Source organism: Ranitomeya variabilis, chromosome 4, assembly GCF_051348905.1.
Source record: "Ranitomeya variabilis isolate aRanVar5 chromosome 4, aRanVar5.hap1, whole genome shotgun sequence".
Classification (NCBI taxonomy): Eukaryota; Metazoa; Chordata; class Amphibia; order Anura; family Dendrobatidae; genus Ranitomeya; species Ranitomeya variabilis.
This window is the reverse complement of record NC_135235.1, coordinates 614241683-614263485: the sequence shown is the minus strand read 5'-3', so window position 1 is coordinate 614263485 and position 21803 is coordinate 614241683. Positions and strand designations below refer to the sequence as shown.

At 42.9% G+C, this 21803-nt stretch overlaps 2 protein-coding genes across 7 annotated transcripts in view; both read right to left on the bottom strand.

The window, feature by feature from the left end:
- SLC39A11 (solute carrier family 39 member 11) overlaps positions 1 to 21803 on the bottom strand; it is a 618770-nt gene that overhangs the window by 403372 nt on the left and 193595 nt on the right. The window lies entirely within an intron of this gene.
- LOC143766060 (chromobox protein homolog 5-like) lies at positions 5967 to 7006 on the bottom strand. The gene is made up of 2 exons (XM_077253435.1): positions 6876 to 7006; positions 5967 to 6671 (listed from the first exon to the last, which is right to left on the bottom strand). Exons 1-2 carry the CDS (start codon positions 6975 to 6977, stop codon positions 6438 to 6440), a joined length of 336 nt encoding a protein of 111 aa, XP_077109550.1. The 5' UTR covers positions 6978 to 7006; the 3' UTR covers positions 5967 to 6437.

Below are 21803 nucleotides of genomic sequence, written 5' to 3'. Positions count from 1 at the left end.
TTTGCTAAGTTACAGAAAAGTCTTATGTTGCGTGCGTCTTGCATTGAAGCCTATGGCAAGTGTGTTGCATGTGACTTGCAACCAGAAAGTCTGACGTCTGCCCCTACATCATGCTACTAACAGATTACATAGCACGTACCTAGTGACAGATTCCCTTTAAAGTGCATTTGTCAATAAGATCTACCCTCCTTAGCAGTCTATATGGGCATGTAGGTCACAGGAAGTTGAATAAAGTGATACCTTGATATCTGTGATCCGATGTCTTATTACAGAGAAATCCACGTTTTTCTGAATGAGTTCTCAATATCTGTTCCGGACATACCGTATTTTCTGGTGTATAAGACGACTGGGCGTATAAGACGACCCCCAACTTTTCCATATAAAATATGGAATTTGAGATATGCCCGCTGTATAAGACGGGGATCATCTTATACGCCCAGTCATCTTATACGGCGTGTGGTTCCCAGGGTCTGAAGGAGAGGAGACTCTCCTTCAGGCCCTGGGATCCATATTCATGTTTAAAATAAAGAATAAGAATAAAAAATATGTATATACTCACCCCTCCGAGAAGCCTGGCTGTCACTGCTGCAAGCGTCTGCCTCCGTTCCTAAGAATTGCAGAGCATGAAGGACCCTCGATGACGTCGCAGTCCTGTGATTGGTCCGTGACCGCTCATGTGACCGGTCACCTGACCGTGACGTCATCGAAGGTCCTTCACGCTCTGCAATTCTTAGGAACGGAGGCAGACGCTTGCAGCGGTGACAGCCAGGCTTCTCGGAGGGGTGAGTATATACATATTTTTTATTTTTATTCTTTATTTTTTACATGAATATGGATCCCAGGGCCTGAAGGAGAGTTTCCTCTCCTTCAGACCCTGGGAACATCCAGGATCGCTCCCTGCACATGCCGTACCTGGCAAATAAGACGACCCCCGACTTTTGGGACAATTTTTAGGGGTTAAAAAGTCATCTTATACGCCGGAAAAAACGATCTCCCTGAGATTATTTTAAATAAAAGGGGATGTTACCAGTGTGAGACATATAGATCAGGAGAGCAGACTGTCAGTTATTACATGTCTCACACTGGTAATGTCCATTTTCATTTAAAATAATCTCTGGAGGCAAATTCTCACCGAGATATGTGCCCCGCCCATAGATCTTAACAGCTAGTTTACATGTAAAAAAAACGTGGACTTCTCTGGAATAATATGTTGACTCTCAGGTATCAAGGTATTAGTTTATTAAGTTTTGTATAAACTGCATGCCCATATAGACGTCTTAGAAGGATCGATTCTACTCACAGGCAGCCTTTAAGGCCTCACTATGAAGAGTTACCTTTATAAGACCTTGCCGTGCTGTAGTTCCACAGTGGCACACCGCGATTTACAGAAGCAATGTCTAACATTTCCTCGAAGACCTTGAAAACGTGATGATTAAACCTAAACGTTAATTCCGTGAAGAGTCACATAGAGAGCTAGCATTCACTCTATAAAACTACTGGCTTCTTTCCCTCCACAATGAAAAGGAATGAGAACAGCGCAGTGCAAATATCTCCTTCGCAGTCTAATTAGCCATTTACATCTAAATAAGCCAAGGAAGGTGCCACTTAATGAGACTGCCCTCCCGAAGGGAGCTTATATAACTTAGCATAAAAAATGTTTTATTGGGGCAAATGTCTTCATCTACAGTAGGACGGAGGCGGCAGCAAAACGGCTAATTAACAAATCTTTCCCGTAGGGACGTAGATGACAAAAATTGTCAGCCCTCTCCTTCTAAAAACCGAGCAGGACTACTGGCGTCTAGATGTAAACATGAGATTAAATAGTCTCTTTCCGCAACAAAACGCTATTCCCGCCTGAATTGAAGAGATCTGCAAACAGACACATCTAATTCTGTGTAAGGAGGATTAGTCCAAGGGGTGCACGGACCGCAATAGGCAAGACACGCTTCCCCATAGAATTCCTAGGCTTAGGAACTCATGATTACCCCTTTTCTTTTTGTTTTAAATACAAGTGCTTAGAGAAAGAAAAAAAAAAAAGATCTCGGAACCAAAAATATCTACAAAACTGTCACGAGGATATCTTGGCCTCTACGAGAAGAGCACTTAAAGGGCATTTCCAATAAATCCTAATATTAACAAAAAGGGTGCAGTAACCAATGCCAAAGCAAAAGCTAAGAAAGAATATGACTCCCGTCACACCACAACATGAAATACCTTCTTTGCTCTTGTACATAGGAGGAACCTTCTATGTTGCTCTCTGTTGTTCCCCTTACACAGCTGCCAAAAGAAGAGAAAAATGCACTAAAAAAAACCCCAAAAATCCACAGTTCTACATTTTCTTTGAATGTAAACCCACTGAAAAAGCACGTAATCTGCACATAAAGTTTTAACCAAATAGCAGGAATTATCAAAAACAAATCAGCTTTACTTAAAACACATTATACCAGAAAAAGACAAAAAACATCAAAAATGCGCTAAAAATGCATGTAAAGAAACTGCACTCAAAAACGTAATAATTTTTATTTAAATAACCTAATTTACTTAATAGATGCAGAAATGGTGCAGAAAATCGGCACCACATTTTAAAAAAAGACATCAACAAACTGGAGCAAGTTCGGAAGAGCGACCAGAACAGCGACTGGTCAGCAAACCATGTCCTATGAGGAACGGTTACAGGATTTGGGAATGTTTAGCTTGTAAAGGAGAAGACTGAGAGGAAACTTAACAGCTGTCTACAAATATCTCAAGGGCTGTCACATTGTAGAAGGATCATCTTTATTCTCATTTTCACAAGGAAAGACTAGAAGTAATGGGATGAAACTGAATGGGAGGAGACACAGATTAGATATTTTTGACAGTCAGGGTGATCAATGAGTGGAACAGGCTGCCACGAGAGGTGGTGAGTTCTCCTTCAATAGAAGTCTTTAAAGAGAGGCTGGACAAACATCTGTCTGGGATGATTTAGTGAATCCTGCTCTGAGCAGGGGGTTGGACCAGATGACCCAGGAGGTCCCTTCCAACTCTAACATTCTATGATTCTATGAAAAAAATGTACCAAAAAGCTCATTGTGGGAACGTAGCCTAACCAAGAAAGGTCTGTCCCTTAGGGTCATCTGACCACTAATGTGATTGGCACTGTGATGAAGTAAGGCTGCCCCTTTCTCATGGGCTGCCTGTTTTCATGAGCAGCAAGTTCGACAAGGGCCTAAATAACTTTTTTGGATACTAAATACTGTAGATGAAAAGTTAATCCAGAGACATATTTACTGACAGTGAAACATTTTTCCCCTAAAATGGGACAATTTGCTTCCACCTCCTTTTGATTTAAGTTTGACCCTCCAAAATCACCGTTGTGTATGCATTGTTGCGCAGCACAAGTGCAGTAGAAAAGCGCACCCACCTCCGGAAGGGAAAGGTACTGGGCAGAAGCAAGGAGACCACAATTTCCTGTCCGGCACCAGATGTCAGAGGCAAAGTAGGCCATAGATTAACAGACAAAGTGAAGCGCCAGCAAGTAATTTGTATAAAAAATTATCAAGATTCAGGCAATGGAAGACAAAAAATATAAAGGTACCAATGAAATAAACATGAGCATATATATGATTTAGGGGCGGGGGAGTAATGTCGTAGAGTAAAAGGTTGCCAACCCATTTGTGAGAATTTTTTTTTTGCTTCTTGAGAAACCTTTTAATTATTTTGCCAAGTCTATTGTTTTGCGTAACCCGCTGGGATATCCGACAGGGCAATAATATGCGCTGTAATATGTTTCACTCACACAAATTATTTTATTGTATGGAATAAAGGAGCAGCTATAAGGCTTTTTTTGTTATCGAGAAGGAAATAATTGAGACATCAATCACCCAACATCAACAGAAGTGAAAGGAGTAATTATTATATTACTGAAGAGATGGACTCAAATTCTTGAAAGACGTTCAGATTCTTAACTCTCCACAAGATTACGAAACATAAAAAAAAAAATCAATGTCTAAAGCTCGTCCTATGTTTTATTTTTTTTCCTCTAAGTGCTGCACTTAATGCTGACCGATTTTTTTTTTTTTTTACTGCTCCCCTTCCTAAGTCAATGCCATTACTCAAAGCAAAGTTGGTTTTGTCACTCTCCGATCAACTGAAGACCAATTTCACAGGCCACTTTCGGGCTCATCCGAGTGCTGATCGACCATATGCCAGATGATAGGAGCTTGTTCACAGGCGGATGATGACTCATGGGATAAGAACAATCATTAAAATAATGGTTCTGCCCCCATACAGCATCATGTTCTCGGCAGCACTTCTGTTTGTATCAGGTGATGTGCTGCTGACTACAGTGACTTTTATGCCATCATAAACTATCTGAAGAAGCGTTTGCTTGTTTGTTGGGTGATTACAAACATGTTTACATTGGGACGAATCTCATCCGAGATCAGTTCTCCGGATGCCGTCTAATGTCAGACACAGTGGCCAGATGATGAGATGATGTGACTCAGGCAGGTTGGCACCCTAATAAAGATGACCATGACCATGACATCAAGGAAGAAAAACTGCCAGTCAAAAATGGCATCTAAGAAGAACCAGGAATGCTAGTAGAAAGGACTAGGTAGGTCCGAGACTGAGAAAGAAGACCAGACAGACCTGTACCAAACAAAAGAAGCCAAGAAAACTAGAATGGCAAGATAGACTGAGACCAAGTGGAAGAAACTTTAAGTTTGCCACTGAGGACAGACAACCTGGTAATCAAGTAAAGCAGCTATTGATGGCATCCACAAATTAATTAACCTAGCTGATAGGATGCACTGATAGTCATTGTGTTATTATAAGATAAAGGGGTTGTTCAGAAAAACAAGTTATCACATAGCCACAGGATAGATGATAACTTGTGATTGTTAGTGGTTCAATGGCTGGGAACCATAGCAATCTGCAGATTGGGGAACTTTTTTGTGCCAGATACAAAATGGCACTTAAAGTCAGACACCCATTCACCACTCCACTCTCTATTGGGGTGCCAGAGATAGCAGCCACATAGGAAATGAATGAGTGAAGAAGTGGACGAGCATGTGCAAAGTCGCTCCATTCTATCGGCGATTCCCCAAGCTGCTGGCCGATCAACAAATTATCAACTATCCTTTGGACTTGCAGGTCGGATTAGTCAGAGTAGGACAATCTCTTACAGTTACAGAGCAACTTATTGTTTGTAAAGAGGGAAGCCAAGACCAATGCTCATGACGTCAATGGACAGGGGCACCAAAATGAGAAAAACCCTTAAAACAAAGTACTCAAAAGAGGTTAAAAAACCCTATGAAAGAAAGTTTCTCGACCCAAACACAAGACTAATAAGAGTACTGATTGGTTATTGGGTGGTTTTGCATGTTTATAGCGGCTATCTTCTTTTCTCCCACATTCCAAGGACATTTTGTTGGTTTCCATGGTTACTTTCACATTTCAATGCAGAGACTGGAGCAGGAGAAAGTATTGGGCATCGCTACCGAGAGACTGAGATTTTTCTCAGGCTAAGCGTTTTTGCACATCTAAACAGACAGATGAAGCCTAAATATTTCCACGCTTGGCCTGAAGGTCCCACAGTCTGAAAGTATACTTTTCCCTTGGGGTTCTCCCGGCAACAAGATCGAGAACTGGTATCACGTACTTCATATGTTTATCTGTTACCAACCCAAAAAATACAAGAGTAGAATTTAAATTTTATTTATAAATCGCTAAATTACGTTGGGAAGCAACAAAAATGAAAGGACTGTATTGTAATAATTATAGGGGATAATTCAGGAGACTCTTTGCGTGGAACAAGACAACAGGACACAGTTTTATAAGTGGTAAAGTTTATATTATCACACGGTGATTCAAACAGGTGCAGAGAGAAACTCAAGTCCACAACACTTGGTGCAAATAATAAACGCAGCTTAGCAGTCAATAGGAAACTTCAGAGGTAGATGCAAACAAAGTCTATGAAGCACAGTTATTCTTGAAGAAACTTGACACGAATAGATCCTTGACTTAGTCCAGGCACAGATAGATATGCTATAAGGCAGTTCAAATCATATCTTAGCTCAACCAGGGAGGCCTGGTTAATAGTCTCAGGTTTTGCAGAGCAGCAAACAGCTTACATGTCCAGCAATGCAGATGGAAGTAACACGAGCAGCAGATGAAGGAGAATTACTGAACACTTGTGTATGCAGCAGGAACTCAAAGCAGAGTAGCAGGATCACCACACAGGTTCACAGGAGCAGGTGCAGGTGCAAGGCCAGGGAGTAATCAGGAGCTGGATGAAAAGCAGAATAATCTAGCACAGACTGAAGGCTGCGGTGGAGTTTTATAGCAGGAAGACAAGAGCACAAGAGACCAAAGACGCCATGTTGGAAAAGGGCAGTAATGCACAAAAGGTAAAAAATGTTCAGAGTCCTGACATTACTCCCTCCTTAGAAGCGGCCTCAGGACGATCCTGGACCTGGTTTCTCAGGGAATCTCTGATGAAAACGAGAAATCTTCTGTTGAGCATTGATGTTTTCCACAGGTTCCCAAGAGTCTTCCTCAGGGGGATATCCCTGCCATCTTATCAGATATTGGAGCCGATTCCTGCGAATCCTGGAATCAATAATTTCCTCCACCACAAATTGTTCTTGCCCATCAATCAACACAGGCTGTGGAGGTGGCACAACACGTCCCTGGAAGGTATTAGGAGATACAGGCTTTAGTAAAGATACATGAAAAACTGGGTGTACCTTCATTGTCCTAGGTAGCTTCAGCCGGCAGGCCACAGAGCTCACAATACCGTTGATCTTGAAAGGGCCAATGAATTTCTGTCCAAGTTTTTGTGAAGGAACGTTTAATTTCAGATTCTTCGTTGCTAACCACACGGAATCTCCTACCTTGAACATGGGTGCAGGTTTACGGAATCTATCAGCCGATCTCTTATAACGTTCTTGAGCCGTGGTCAGGGATTCCTTCAGAACCTCCAGATTTTGTCTCATCGCAGTCAGCCTTTCCTCCACTGCTGGAACCGGAGAATTAATTGGAGACCTAGGTAAAATACACGGATGATAACCCAGATTGGCAAAGAAAGGTGTAAATTTATTGGAGGCGCTCTGAGAATTATTATATGAAAATTCGGCTAACGGCAGCAACTCCAACCAATCATCCTGGAGATGGCTGACATAGCATCTTAGATATTGTTCCAATGTCTGGTTGGTACGCTCAGTCTGACCATTTGTCTGGGGATGGTAAGCAGAAGAGAGACAGACATTAATATTGAGTGCAGAGCAAAACCCCTTCCAGAATCTTGAAGTGAACTGTACTCCACGGACAGAGATGATCTCATCCGGCACCCCATGCAACCGAAAGACATTCTGTGTAACCAAGTTCACTGTATCTTTAGCAGAGGGGAGGCCGGTGCACGGAACAAAATGAGCAGCTTTAGTCAAGCGATCAACTACCACCATGATTGTATTCATGCCCCCCGATGTAGGCAGCTCCACAATAAAGTCCATTGATATAGACCCCCAAGGGCGGGATAGAACAGGTAATGGTTGTAGAAGACCCGTAGGTGCCACATGAGGAGTCTTGTAACGGGCACATACCTTGCAAGAGGGAACATAGTCCTTGGTATCCTTCAGGCAAGTTGGCCACCAGAAGAATCGGCTCAGGAACTCTTGTGTCTTCTGTACCCCCCGTGACCAGCCAACCTGGAGTCATGTACCAACTTGAGGATCTGCAGACGGATGACCTCCGGGACGTAGATACGTCGATCTCTGAACCACATGCCACCCTTAAAGACAAGATTAATATCCACAGGTGGGTTGGCCAGAAATACATCACCTTCATAGGCCTCCCTGCACTCCTTCCACAAGTCCTGATCGTGGATAACTCCGATGAAATTGGCATCAGATAGAATGGTCTTGGACGGGGCTCCAGGTATGGTATCCGCAGCATGGTTTCGGGATAAAGCATCAGCCTTCCCATTACGAGAACCTGGACGGTACGAGATAACAAAGTTAAATTGATTTAAGAATAAGTTCCAACGAGCCTGACAAGGAGAAAGACATCTAGCGGATCTAAGGAACTCTAGATTGCGATGGTCAGTTAGCACTATGATCTGTTGTGCAGCTCCTTGCAGATGATGCCTCCATTCTTTGAAAGCCGCAATAGGCAGCAATTCCTTGTCTCCCACGTCGTAATTCTTCTCTGCTGAGGTTAGTCTACGGGAAAAGAAAGCACAAGGATGTAGCAGACCCTTCTCTCCAGTTCTTTGGGAGAGAATAGCCCCCAAAGCATTATCAGAAGCGTCCACCTCCACAATGAAAGAAAGTGTTGGATCAGGGTGTATCAACAGCGATGCTGATGTGAAACAGATCTTCAGCCAAACAAAAGCTTCTTGAGCCTCTGATGACCACTTAAAGGGCTTTTCCTTCTTTGTCAAGGAAGTAATGGGAGGGACAATATCAGAAAAATTTCGAATGAAGCGTCTGTAGAAATTTGCAAAACCAATAAAACGTTGGACCTCCTTAACGTTCTTGGGTGCCGGCCAGTCAAGAATAGCCTGAATCGATACCAGATTCCACGTTCAGCCCCTGGGGAGAGATGATATAACCCAAGAACTGTATCTCAGAACGATGGAACTCGCATTTCTCCGGCTTGATATACAGTTGGTTCTCTTTCAGATGTCTTAAAACAGTTTTGACATGTTCTTCATGTTCCTGTAGAGAGTCAGAAAAGATTAGTATATCGTCCAAATAGATCACCACAAACTGGTCCAACAAATCTCTGAAGATGTCATTAACAAGGTGTTGAAATGCTGCAGGGGCGTTACAAAGCCCGAAGGGCATCACAAGAGATTCAAAGTGTCCATACCGGCATCTGAATGCTATCTTCCACTCATCCCCTGGACGAATAAGCACCAAATTTTAAGCCCCACGAAGATCCAGCTTAGAGAACACCTTAGCATGGCGGACTCTTTCCAGTAATTCGGGAATCAGAGGCAAAGGGTAACGGTTTCGTACGGTTACCTTATTGAGTTCCCGATAGTCAACAGAGGGTCTCAGGGTCCCATCCTTCTTCTTTACAAAAAAAATGGGTGCCCCTGCTGGTGAGGAAGGAGGACGTATGAAGCCTTTGGCCAGATTTTCATCAATATACTCCTTTAAGGCTTGAAGCTCAGGTGCCGCCAAAGGGTATACGTGACCAAAAGGAATATCTGCCCCAGGAAGCAACTTAATGGAACAGTCATAATGCCTGTGTGGAGGAAGCTGATCTGCATTCTTCTTGTCACAGAGGTCAGAGAACTCTTTATATGCTGGAGGTAAAGAAAATACCTGTACATGTGGTTCCGTAGCCGTGGACTCAGGGACAGCTTCTGTTAACGCTGAGTTGCTCCTTGTTGGAAAGATAATCTCCTTTGTCTCCCAGTTGATAATCGGGTTCTGAGAACGCAACCAAGGAATGCCTAAAATCACAGGAAAATGAGCAGAAGAAATTAGCAAGAAAGAAAGTTGCTCCTGTTGATTAGGGCTCCAACAAAATTTCAAGGGGTACGGTCTCCTGATCCACAGGCCCAGAGATTAAAGGTGACCCATCCAATGTTTCCATGGTAATTGGAGAGGCTCTTTGCTGAATTTTAATACCATGTTCCTTGGCAAATGCGATATCCATGAAATTGCCACCTGCACCAGAGTCAATCATAGCAGAACTGGAAATCCACTGTCCTGAACACAGGATCTTAATAGGGAGAGAACAGTGAGAGTTCTTTTCCTTCAGCTCCTTGTGGGGTGAAGTCATAGAAAGTGAATGAAATACAGCGTTTAAAGGCAGGCTACATTCAGAGATGTCAGATTCATCATCACAGTTGTCATACTCCCCTATTGCTGCTAGCACCTTGTTAGGCCGTCTAGGACACTTAGGACAATTGATCAAGAAGTGGTCAGACTGGCTGCAGTAGAAACATAGACTTTCACGAAGGCGATGCTCCCGGCGCTCATTGATCTTGCGTCTCTGAACGGAATCAATTTGCATGGGCACCTCCTCCACTTCCCGAGTTGTTTTACCTGCAGGCTCTTTGGAAGGAAGAGAAAAGTTAGAAATACGGTTATATGCAGCAAATTTCTCCTGCCTACGCTCAGTAAGGAGAATGTCTATGCGCACACAATGCTGTATAAATGTCTCTAGTTCTTGTGGTGACTCCGAGCGAGCTAGTTCATCTTTTATAATACTAGACAGACCCATTTTAAAAATAGGCAATTGTGCATAACTGTCCCAATTGGTATCTACAGCTAATCTCCTGAATTAAGTGGCATACTCAATAACAGAACGTTTAGCCTGGCGTAAAGACAACAAAGCAGATTCAGCGGTTGCACGGCGATTAGGGTCATCAAACATTAATGCCATAGCGGCCAAGAAATCATCAAAGTCATTTAACCGTGGGTCACGAGAATCAATCATCGGATTCGCCCAGGCGAGCGCTCGTGAGGTCAGTAGCATTATTACACACAATATTTTGGATCTATCAGTAGGAAAACGGTCAGCATGCACATCAAAATATAGCATACATTGATTCACAAAGCCACGAAATTTGTCGCGATCACCATTAAATCTGAATGGGGGCAACTTAGGTGGGCTAGCTGGTGGCGGTTGCCCAGAGGGTAAAGTCACTTGTGCAGCTATTTGCGTGCTTATGTCCTGAAAAGCCCGTCCATACTGAGACTCTATGCCAGCAAGTTTGTTTTCCTGGGCTGCCATGCGATTGCTTAAGTCCTGCAAAGTTTGTCCAAATACTTGTTGATTGTGTTCAAAGCTTCCAAATTTCTTTTGCAGACCTTCCACATCTTTCTGCAGTGATCTAATTATGGAAAACACCTGCTCTAATCTGCTCTCTGCAGTCATTGTTCCAGCAGTCTCCTTTTTTTTTTATGGCTAGATTATCCTGTAATAATTATAGGGGATAATTCAGGAGACTCTTTGCGTGGAACAAGACAACAGGACACAGTTTTATAAGTGGTAAAGTTAATATTATCACACGGTGATTCAAGCAGGTGCAGAGACAAACTCAAGTCCACAACACTTGGTGCAAATAATAAATGCAGCTTAGCAGTCAATAGGAAACTTCAGAGGTAGATGCAAACAAACAGAAAGTCTATGAAGCACAGTTATTCTTGAGGAAACTTGACACGAATAGATCCTTGACTTAGTCCAGGCACAGATAGATATGCTATAAGGCAGTTCAAATCATATCTTAGCTCAACCAGGGAGGCCTGGTTAATAGTCTCAGGTTTTGCAGAGCAGCAAACAGCTTACATGTCCAGCAAATGCAGATGGAAGTAACATGAGCAGCAGATGAAGGAGGATTACTGAACACTGGTGTATGCAGCAGGAACTCAGAGCAGAGTAGCAGGATCACCACACAGGTTCACAGGAGCAGGTGCAGGTGCAAGGCCAGGGAGTAATCAGGAGCTGGATGCAAAGCAGAATAATCTAGCACAGACTGAAGGCTGGGGTGGAGTTTTATAGCAGGAAGACAAGTGCACTTGAGACCAAAGACGCCATGTTGGAAAAGGGCAGTAATGCACAAAAGGTAAAAAATGTCCTGACATGTATGAAAAGAAGTGCCCCTTCAGTCCTTTAAGTGGTGTAAAAATCCATCCACCTTTCCTCCACTGACTGAACCTCCATACTTTGTACCCCATTATCAGCCCAATGATGAGCTTCACCAAATAAATCTTTCCAAATCAGACAAGGTGATTTTCTGGATTTGTTTTCTCATTGTGACTCTCATCGTTGTGGTCTACCTATGATGATGCCTCTCTCATCTTTTTAAGTGGGAGAACTTGCATAATTGGTGGCTGACTAAATACTTTTTTCCCCACTTAACAATGATCACCAATACTGGATAAACCGGCTCTCGTGTACGAATGCTTGTCCATGCTTACCCCTTTCTCTAGCACCCCAAATATTGTGAATAAGCCCCCCAGCACACCTCCAAGCCTACCTAATGTCTTGTCTGTAGTAGGTCTGGGTCCTCTCTCATTAGCTTATCCTCTGACTTTGGAAGAAATGGGGAACTGGTCAAGTGAAGTGAATAATAGTGATTGAGTATTGTGACAATGGCGGAGGTGGGATGCACTAGGGCCGCAAGTGAGCAGTCAGTTCTTGAAATTAAAGAGTTTATCCAATCTATCCATTGGTTAAGTAATCAACATTATATTCAGGGGCTGACTGGCCCAGGTGGCAAAGAGGCAAATGCCCCCCCAGGCCGCTCCACCAGCAGCTGTTCAGGGCCAGCTGCCTGGTGGTGGCTACAGCCACACAGCAAATTGTGCGCAGCCGCATCACAGTTAGCACACACGTCTGCACTGGGGCCAGGAGCTATGCTTGGCTGTCACCTTGACGGCTGCGCAGCTACTGCTCCCTTCATGTTCTCTATACTTCCAGGTTAGGTGTTGGGCATGCGCGATGGCGTCCTCACGCACACGCCGACATGACCCGGATGTTAGAAGCAGAGAGGCACTGCAGGGGAGCGACTGGTGAGGTAAGTATGAAGAACTTTTTTGCTTTCTTTATAAAATAAATTTTATGGTGGGTAACTGCAAGTTATGAAGTGGGGGGGTGTAAGGAGGTTGCACATGATGGAATTTGTGGGTTAAAGGAGACTGCACATGATGGAGTGAGGGGGTAAAGTGGGGCTGCACATGATGAAGGTTGATTGGGGCTGTACATGATGGAGTGGGGCTGCACATGATGAAGGGGGAGTGGGGCTGCACATGATAGTTTAGTGGATAAAGGAGACTGCACATGATGAAGTGGGGAGAGTGGGGCTGTACATGATGGTATGGGGCAGCACATGATGATGTGGGGGTAAGGGGGATTGTGCATGATGAAGGGGGAGTGGGGCTGCACATGAAGTGGGGGGTAAGGGGGACTGCACATGATTAAGTGGGGGTAAGGCTACTGCACATGATGAATTGGGGGTTAAAGGGGACTGCACATGATGAAGTGGGGGGTAAAGTGATCTGCACATGAAGTGGGGGGTAATGGGGACTGCACATGATAAAGTGTAGTGTAAGATGGACTGCACATGAAGTGGGGGGTAAGGGTGACTGCACATGATGAAGTGGGGGTAAGGGGACTGCACATGATGAAGTGGGGGGTAAGGGGACTGCATATGATGAAGTGGGAGAAGGGGACTGCAGGACTGCACATGATGAAGTGTGTCTGATGTGGGACTGCTCATAATGAAATGGAAGGGGGATAGGGGGCTGCAAATGATGAAGGGTCACTGCAGATGAAGTGAGGGGGTGATAGGGGACTGCAATGAATGAAGTAAGGGGACTTCAAATTAAAGTGGGGGGACTGCAAAATGATAAATTCAGTGTGAGGGACAGGGGACAGCAATTTAATTGAAGGTGGGGAGAGCAAATGATGTATTGAAGAGGGGGTGGGGAGAGCAAATGATGATCTAGTGGAAGAACAAATAATGAATTTTAAGGGTGGGGAAGTAAATGATGTATTGAATGTGGGGTAGAGCAGTTGATAATGAATAGAGGGTGAGAGAGAAAGACATGAAAATGAATTGGGGTGGGAGGGGCATGTAACTATAATGAATCGGGGTTAGGGTTAGAGTGGTAGGTACATAGTGGGGGGCATTGAGGATGAAGTGACTGGTAATGAATTGGGGGAAAGAGTACAGGTGCTAATTAATTTATATATTAAATGGGGAAAGTGGCTATTTATAGTTAGTGGGTGCACAGTGGTGGATTATAATTTATATTTGGAATGGTCGGTTAATAATAATAATTATGATAATTTTATTTCTATAGTGCCAACACTTTACATTTTAGAGGGGACTTGTACAGACAATGGACATTAAGCATAACAATAAACACATAGATCAACAGATACCAAAAGGAATGAGGGCCCTGCTCGCAAGCTTACAATTTATGAGGTTGCATAATAACCAATTATATATTGTTTGTGTTTGTGGGTGCGCCTCTGTATTCAGATGCCTAGTGTATACCATGTTCCAAATTATTATGCAAATTGGATTTAAGTGTAATAAAGATTTAATTGTTTTGTTTTTCAAATAAACTCATGGATGGTATTGTGTCTCAGGGCTCAGTGGATCACTGAAATCAATCTTAAACACATGTGATCATTAGTTTTCCAGGTGATTCTAATTAAAGAAAAACTACTTAAAAATGATGTTCCACATTATAAAGCAGACCACAGGTTTCAAGCAATATGGGAAATAAAAAGGATCTCTCTGCTGCTGAAAAGCATTAAATAGTGCAATGCCTTGGTCAAAGTATGAAAACATTAGATATTTAACGAAAACTTAAGAGTGATCATCATACTGTGAAGAGATTTGTGACTGAAACAGAGCACAGACAGAGTTCATGCAGATAAAGGCATAATGAGGAAGGTTTCTGCCAGACAAATTCATTGGATAAAGAGAGCAGCTGCCAAAATACCATTACAAAGCAGCAAACAGCTATTTGAAGCTGCTGGTGCCTCTGGAGTCCCTCGAACCTCAAGGTGTAGGATCCTTCAAAGGCTTGCTGTGGTGCATAACCCTACTATTCGGCCACCCCTAAACAGTGTTCACAAGCAGAAACAGTTGCAGTGGGCCCAGACACACATGAAGACTGATTTCCAAACAGTCTTGTTTACTGATGAGTGTCGAGCAACCCTGGGTGGTCCAGATGGATGAAGTAATGGATGGTTGGTGGATGGCCACCATGTCCCAACAAGGCTGCAACGTCAGCAAGGAGATGGAGGAGTAATGTTTTGGGCTGGAATCATGGGGAACCAGCTGGTAGGGCCCTTTAAGGTACCTGAAGGTGTGAAAAGGACCTCGGCAAAGTATATAGAGTTTCTGACTGACAACTTTCTTCCATGGTATAAAAATCAGAATTGTGCCTTCAGGAGCAAAATCATCTTCATGCTGACAATGCACCATCTCATGCTGCAAAGAATTCCTCTGAGTAATTGGCTGCTATGGGCATAAAGGGAGATAAACTCATGGTGTGGCCACCATCTTCCCCTGACCTCAACCCTATAGAGAACCTTTGGAGTATCATCAAGCAAAAGATCTATGAGGGTGGGAGGCCGATCACATCAAAACAGCAGCTCAAGGAGGCGATTCTGACTTCATGCAAAGAAATACAAGCAGAAACTCTCCAAAAACTCAACTCAAAAGTTCAATGGATGCAAGAATTGTGAAGGTGATAACAAAGAAGAGTTCCTATGGTAACATGTAACTTGGCCTGTTAGGATGTTTTGGAGTTAAATAGCTTTTTTGTTCAGTGAATGTGACCTCCTAATGCTGCAAATTCCACAAATGAGAATTTTCAGTTCTTTACAACATATCAAATGTTTAGAAATTCTACTGTGCATAATAATTTGGAACAGTGCATTGTGAGTTTTTATTCATTTTGGAGATTATACTGTTATCATTGGGAGGTTTCTCCAATAAAATTCGATGTATACTCTAACGGGTGATGACTTTTATTAGACTGACTGTCATTTGCACCGACCATTTAGGAAAATCCAAGAAAAATATAATTTGCATAATAATTTGGAACATGGTGTAGAAGAAAGGGAAAAAGTGGGGAATGTGGTCTGGAAGCTGTGCTCTAGGTAACTGTGTTATTTTATGCAGAGACGAGCCCTGGCTGGAAGAAGTGATGGCAGTCTGTGCTGGATTAAAATGAAAAGCAAAGATGAAGGACTTCAGCTAGAGACATCACTAGTGAGTCAGTGTATTACCTGTACACTGACACTATACACTGTATACTATATACAAAGCTCCTGTGTATAATGTCACTGGCAGTAATGATCACTGAATTACCTGTACACTGACACCTTATACAGATCTCCTGTGTATAATGTCACCAGTGATCACTGTAGTATCTTTACACTGACCGTAAATACAGAGTTCCTGTATACAATGGCACTTAGTGTTGTACTTTTTTAAAATTAATGATCAGTATTGTAGTATACTAGTAGTAAAAGTTGTACACTCCCTGACAGAAGTAATGTCGCTTATCCATGTTATGTAAATAAAAGCTTATAACCTGATGTTAAATTCATCCATTGGTTGTATAAATTATTCTTTTGAAAGCTGAAACCTTCCAAAATGTGGTTTAGGTTAAGAAAATAAATTGACATTAATGCAGAAATATTGATCAGTTAATGGACACAGAATGGTCAGATTTTAGCAAGACAAAAGTTTGTCGCCTGGTCATATAATGCACCCAATCCTAGTTTACATCCTCACCTCTGCTCAGTAAATGATTGGTTATTTAGTGTGTGTGTATAAAAAGAAACCCAGCACCCCAGACCTTCATTTGAACTGCAACTTGAGCTCTTGACAACATGCCAAAAATCCACCCTGCGACCAAAGCCTGGATTATCAAGAGGCTGAAGACCAGATCCACTGCAGAGGTGGCGGGCACCTTTAATGTGTCTCAGCGTCAAGTACAAAGAATTAAAAAAAAGATTTGAAGAGACTGGAGATGTGTTTGACTAGCCAAGGTACGGCAGACCCCGCAAGACAACTGCTCAGGAGGAATGTTTGTTGGTTAGAAAATCCAAAGCAAGCTCCTCTTCCACTGCAGCAGAGCTCCAACAGGCCTGGTCACCTCAAGTCCCTGTGTCAACTAGTAAAAGTTAAATTCACCGCACGTGACACGCCGATCATTAGCAAGGCGCGGGAGCGCCGCTTGTCATAACACACTGCAGGTCCACACTACTGGACAGGATCTTCCATAGGTGGACATTTAGATTACAATAGAGCTTATATTGCACCGCTGGGACTTTCCGCCTTCTCTGTATATCACTATCTTAGCTGGAACAAGCGATTACGTGACAAAGGCTCTGGTTGAGCCGAAACGTTGTATATAAAAAATCACAGATGCTGTAATATTCTGTTACGCTCCCAGTTTATGTATAGTAAATTTATACCAGACTTTGCATAAGAAACCTAGAGAGAGTGCAGTGAATTTAACTTGTACTGTTATTCTGGGCCATTGGTCCGTTACACCAGCACCTCGCCATATTAAGGCTGAGTGCACACCTAAACCTTTACCTGTGTCAACTAGAACAGTTTGTAGGATTCTGTCTCAAAATGGCCTCCATGGTCGAATCAGTGCCCAAAAGCCAGCACTAAACAAAAGGCAAATAAAAAACCGTGTGGCATTTGCAAACTCCCACAGCCTGCTAAACAGATGGACACTCGAAAAGTGGCAGAAGGTGGATTTCTCTTCAGTAGAATTACACCACAGCTGCCTCAAACACTGCAGGAGACTTACTGGAGCCAGTATGGATCTAAAATACACCCAGAAGACAGTTAAATTTGGTGGTGGAAAGATCATGGTCTGGGGTTACATTCAGTATGGGGGTGTGCGAAACATTTGCAAGGTGGAAGGCAATATCAGTAGCCTAAAATATCAAGAAGTATTAGCTACCGCTTATATTCCAAATCATAAAAGAGGTCAAATTCTGCAGTAGGATGGTGCTCCATCTCATACATCCATCTCTACAACAAAGTTCCTCCAGGCAAAAAAGATCAAGGTGCTCAAGGACTGGCCAGCCCAGTCACCAGACATGGACATCATTGAGCATGTTTGGGGTAGGATGAAAGAGGAAGCTTGGAAGACAAAACCAAAGAATCTAGATGAGCACCACAACTTCATTCACCAATGTTATGCAACATATATTTGTATTTTAAGTTAATTATTTGTCTGTGGGCAACAAAAATGTTGTCTTGCCAAAATCTGACCATTCTGTGTCCATTAACTGATCAATATTTCTGCTTTGATAACAATTTATTTTCTTAACCTAAATCACATTTTGGAGGGTTCCAGCTTTCAAAAGAATAACTTATACAACCAATGGATAAATTTAACATCAGGTTATAAGCTTTTATTTACATAACATGGATAAGCGACATAACTTCTGTCAGGGAGTGTATGGTGGCATCATTGGTCTTTGTATAGAATGTAGTTTCATGTAGAGGTAATGGTGATATTATAATATTATGTATTCTCTGTGTAGTGGTGATAGTACTAGGCACTGTGTAGCTGTATTGTTGTGTGTATGTTTGTAAGTAAGCTCCGTTATGGCACCATATCTAAGCAGTAAGCTTGGTTCTGGTACTCTATCAATGTAGTAATCTAGATTATGGTACTGTATGTATGTCGTAATCTCAGTTCTGCTCCAGTTTCTATGTAGCAGACTTGGTTCCATGTAGTAGACTTATTAAGCTCGGTTCTGCTCCCTTATCTCTGTAGTAAGCTCGGTTCTGCTCCCATATCTCTGCAGTAAGCTCGGTTCTGCTCCCATATCTCTGTAGTAAGCTTGGTTCTGCTCCCATATCTCTGTAGTAAGCTCGGTTCTGCTCCCTTATCTCTGTAGTATGCTAGGTTCTGCTCCCATATCTCTGTAGTAAGTTTGGTTCTGCTCCCATATCTCTGTAGTAACGTCGATTCTGTTCCCATATCTCTGCAGTAAGCTCGGTTCTGCTCCCATTTCTCTGCACTAAGCTCGGTTCTGCGCCCATATCTCTGTAGTAAGCTTGGTTCTGCTCCCATATCTTTGCAGTAAGCTCGGTTCTGCGTCCATATCTCTGTAGTAAGCTCGGTTCTGTTCCCATACCTCTGTAGTAAGCTCGTTTCTGCTTCCTTATCTCTGTAGTAAGCTCGTTTCTGCTCCCATATCTCTGTAGTAAGCTCGGTTCTGTTCCCCTATCTCTGTAGTAAGCTTGGTTCTGCTTCCTTATCTCTGTAGTAAGCTCGTTTCTGCTGCCATATCTCTGTAGTAAGCCCCGTTCTGCTCCCATATCTCTGCAGTAAGCTTGGTTCTGCTCCCATATCCTTGCTGTTAGCTCGGTTCTGCTCCCATATCTCTGTAGTAAGCTCGGTTCGGCTCCCATATCTCTGAATCTAGTAAGTTTGGTTCTGCTCCCATATCTCTATAATAAGCTCTGTTCTGCTCCCATATCTCTGTAGTAAGCTCTGTTCTGCTCACATATCTCTATAGTAAGCTCCGTTCTGTTCCCATATCTCTGGAGTAAGCTCGATTCTGCTCCCATATCTATGCAGCAAGCTCCGTTCAGTTTCCATAACTGTGTACCAGCCTGTTTTTAAAGCCTGTTATCTCTGCTACTTTAATGAAGTGGCCAGATATAAGCAGGGAAAAGGAGGGCCACCGCAACTCGAGGGCCACTGCCTTGTGATTGCCCCCCAGGCTGAAAATTGCCAGCCAGCTCCTGATTATATTGGTGGCAGTCTGACACCCGGCAAAACAATGATCAGCTAATATAATCTCTGGCTGGCAGCTAAATGTAAACTCATTCAATTGAGCTGCATTTCATAGCTGCACTTAATGTGTAGCACCCACTGCTGGGTACTGTAGATCAGCTCGTATTCAATAGAATAGAAGCTGCGCAATGTGCAGCTTCATATTATACGTAACGCCCACTGCTGGGTAATGCAGAACAGTTCCTATTCAAGACAACAGGAGCTGTGCAATCTGCAGCTTTATCCAGTATGTAGCACCCACTGCCAGGTATTACATATCACCTCCAATTCTGTTGAATACAGACTGCAAAGAGCAAGGGTGCATCAAAACTTGACTATAGAGCCTCAAAACTTGACTATATAGCAAGGTTTGATCAAGGTTTGATGTACTGCCGAAAAAAAGTCTCATCAGTGGTTTTCCCACCTCACAACTTGTTGGACTTGAACGATTTGCTGCTAACGTCCTGGTGCCAGACATAGAAAGACAACATCAGGGGCCTCGTGGAGTCCATGTCTCAATAGGTCAGCGCCAGGGGTGAACACACCATTGTTGCAACCTGTGCAGCAGCACAGGAGAATAACAGCTAAGGGGGTCTACCTCCAACCAGGTTCTGTCACAGACATGTAAATGGGTTTGTTATGATGAATTATTAGGCAGCAAAGGGCCCATATGCTGTTCTTGTAAAAGGTGCCCTCTTCTGTATGTGTCAGAACCTGGTCAGAGAAGTTCATCAATACCTTGTGGTGCTGCAGCTGTGACTGGAGATATGGTTGCCCTGCATGGATCTCTCCATTTACTTTTCCATCCATTTCTGATATTTCAGTAGTAAACTACTGCGTCATACACAAATGCTGGCACACACATTCAAGGCTTCCCAAAATCAACAACCACTTGAAAAGTGTAGTATTCCAGTAACAGACTGGGGGCTGCCATCTCTGGTACACAGACAATAGAAGACATATTGTGTTTGCAGCATGACCTCAGTGAGGGATGTACCATTCAATTTCACTTGCATATGAGAAATTGAACCTATTTCTCTTATTTATGAGCATCCACCGCTGCTTATCACAAATCTGTGATGTTGTCACATTACTCAGCTCTATCTCGACAGAGAGAACATCCAAATAAATTACAAAGCTACAAACAAATGAAGTTACAGTATGGGAAGAAACAAACAAAAAAGAAGCACCTATGTGACTAGATGCTAAGTAGAGCCCCACAATGTCAACGGCAAGAATATTTGACACCATTAAGTTTCAAGTTACTCAGGGGCTTCCATGAAACAAAGGTGATCTTTCTTAGGCAAAGCTGTCAATGTTAAGAAAAAAAAAGGTAAGTCAACGGTGTTTCATATTCTTCACCCTTGGGTTCTGGAGGGGTACTGGTTCCAGCTGGTGTAAAGTCTTTGTGGTAATGCTTCCTAGGAAAAAGTTAGCAAAACCAGCATCCATGTCAAGAGCGCTGTCAAAGACATCTTAACCAAGTATCCAGTATCCTTCTCCGCACTGACAAGGAGCAAAGATAACAGATGGTGTCTCCTATTTGGCCTCTACTGCTAGTCATGTTTAAATGTTCTTTATGGCCTCATTCAGATACAATATTTTTGCGTATGTGAAAAACACTGATGTCTAAACGAGGCCTAATGGGTAGAATGTTGACTTGGTGGGTAAATACCTACTATGGGCACTAGAGAGACAGTCCTTTTCTTTGTGAATGCATGCTGGCTAGTGATGAGTGAATATATTCGTTACTCGAGATTTCTCGAGCATGCTGGGGGGTCCTCCGAGTATTTTTTAGTGCTCGGAGATTTCGTTTTCCTTGCCGCAGCTGAATGATTTACATCTGTTAGCCAGCATAAGTACATGTGGGGATTCCCTAGCAACCAGGCAACCCCCACATGTACTTATGCTGGCTAACAGATGTAAATCATTCAGCTGCGGCAAGGAAAACTAAATCTCCAAGCACTAAACAATACTCGGGGGACCCCCCAGCATGCTCGAGAAATCTTGAGTAATGAGTATTTTCGCTCATCACTAACGCTGGCATCAAGTAAGTACCAGATGGAAAAATTTGACTAAGATTAGATCATGCAGCAGATGCATAACCTGCAAAGAGATGTAGACTTAAAACAGTAGGGGTCCACACATTTTTAATTAAGAGCTTCTGATAAAATATCATATTTTAAATTTTAGATGCATTGAAACCATGAAAAAAGAAATTACGGAAGATTGAGAAGGTGGACAATAAGATGCCCTTAATGAAGGGTTATGCTCTTCTATTCTAGGCCCATTTTTGACACAATATGGATGCAGTGTAGTGTTGATATTACGGATCTAACATCCATGGGTTCCAACTTAGGTAGAGTAAAATCTGTAGCCCATGCTTTAGTGGACATGCGCTACACACAAAACTGCATGACCAGGAATCCACCTTGCACCTCAAACTATGTAAATGGTTTTGACCCATGCAGGTGCCTTTCTTAAGCCTGGTGAACCAGATTTATAAGAATGAGC

Excerpts from the sequence above, each read along its gene's own strand:
- LOC143766060 (XM_077253435.1), bottom strand. The coding sequence starts at position 6,977 with ATGAGACAAAATCTGGAGGTTCTGAAGGAATCCCTGACCACGGCTCAA. Across the intron at positions 6,672-6,875 it reads AACCTGCACCCATGTTCAAG|GGACGTGTTGTGCCACCTCC; the intron begins GTAGGAGATTCC and ends AATACCTTCCAG.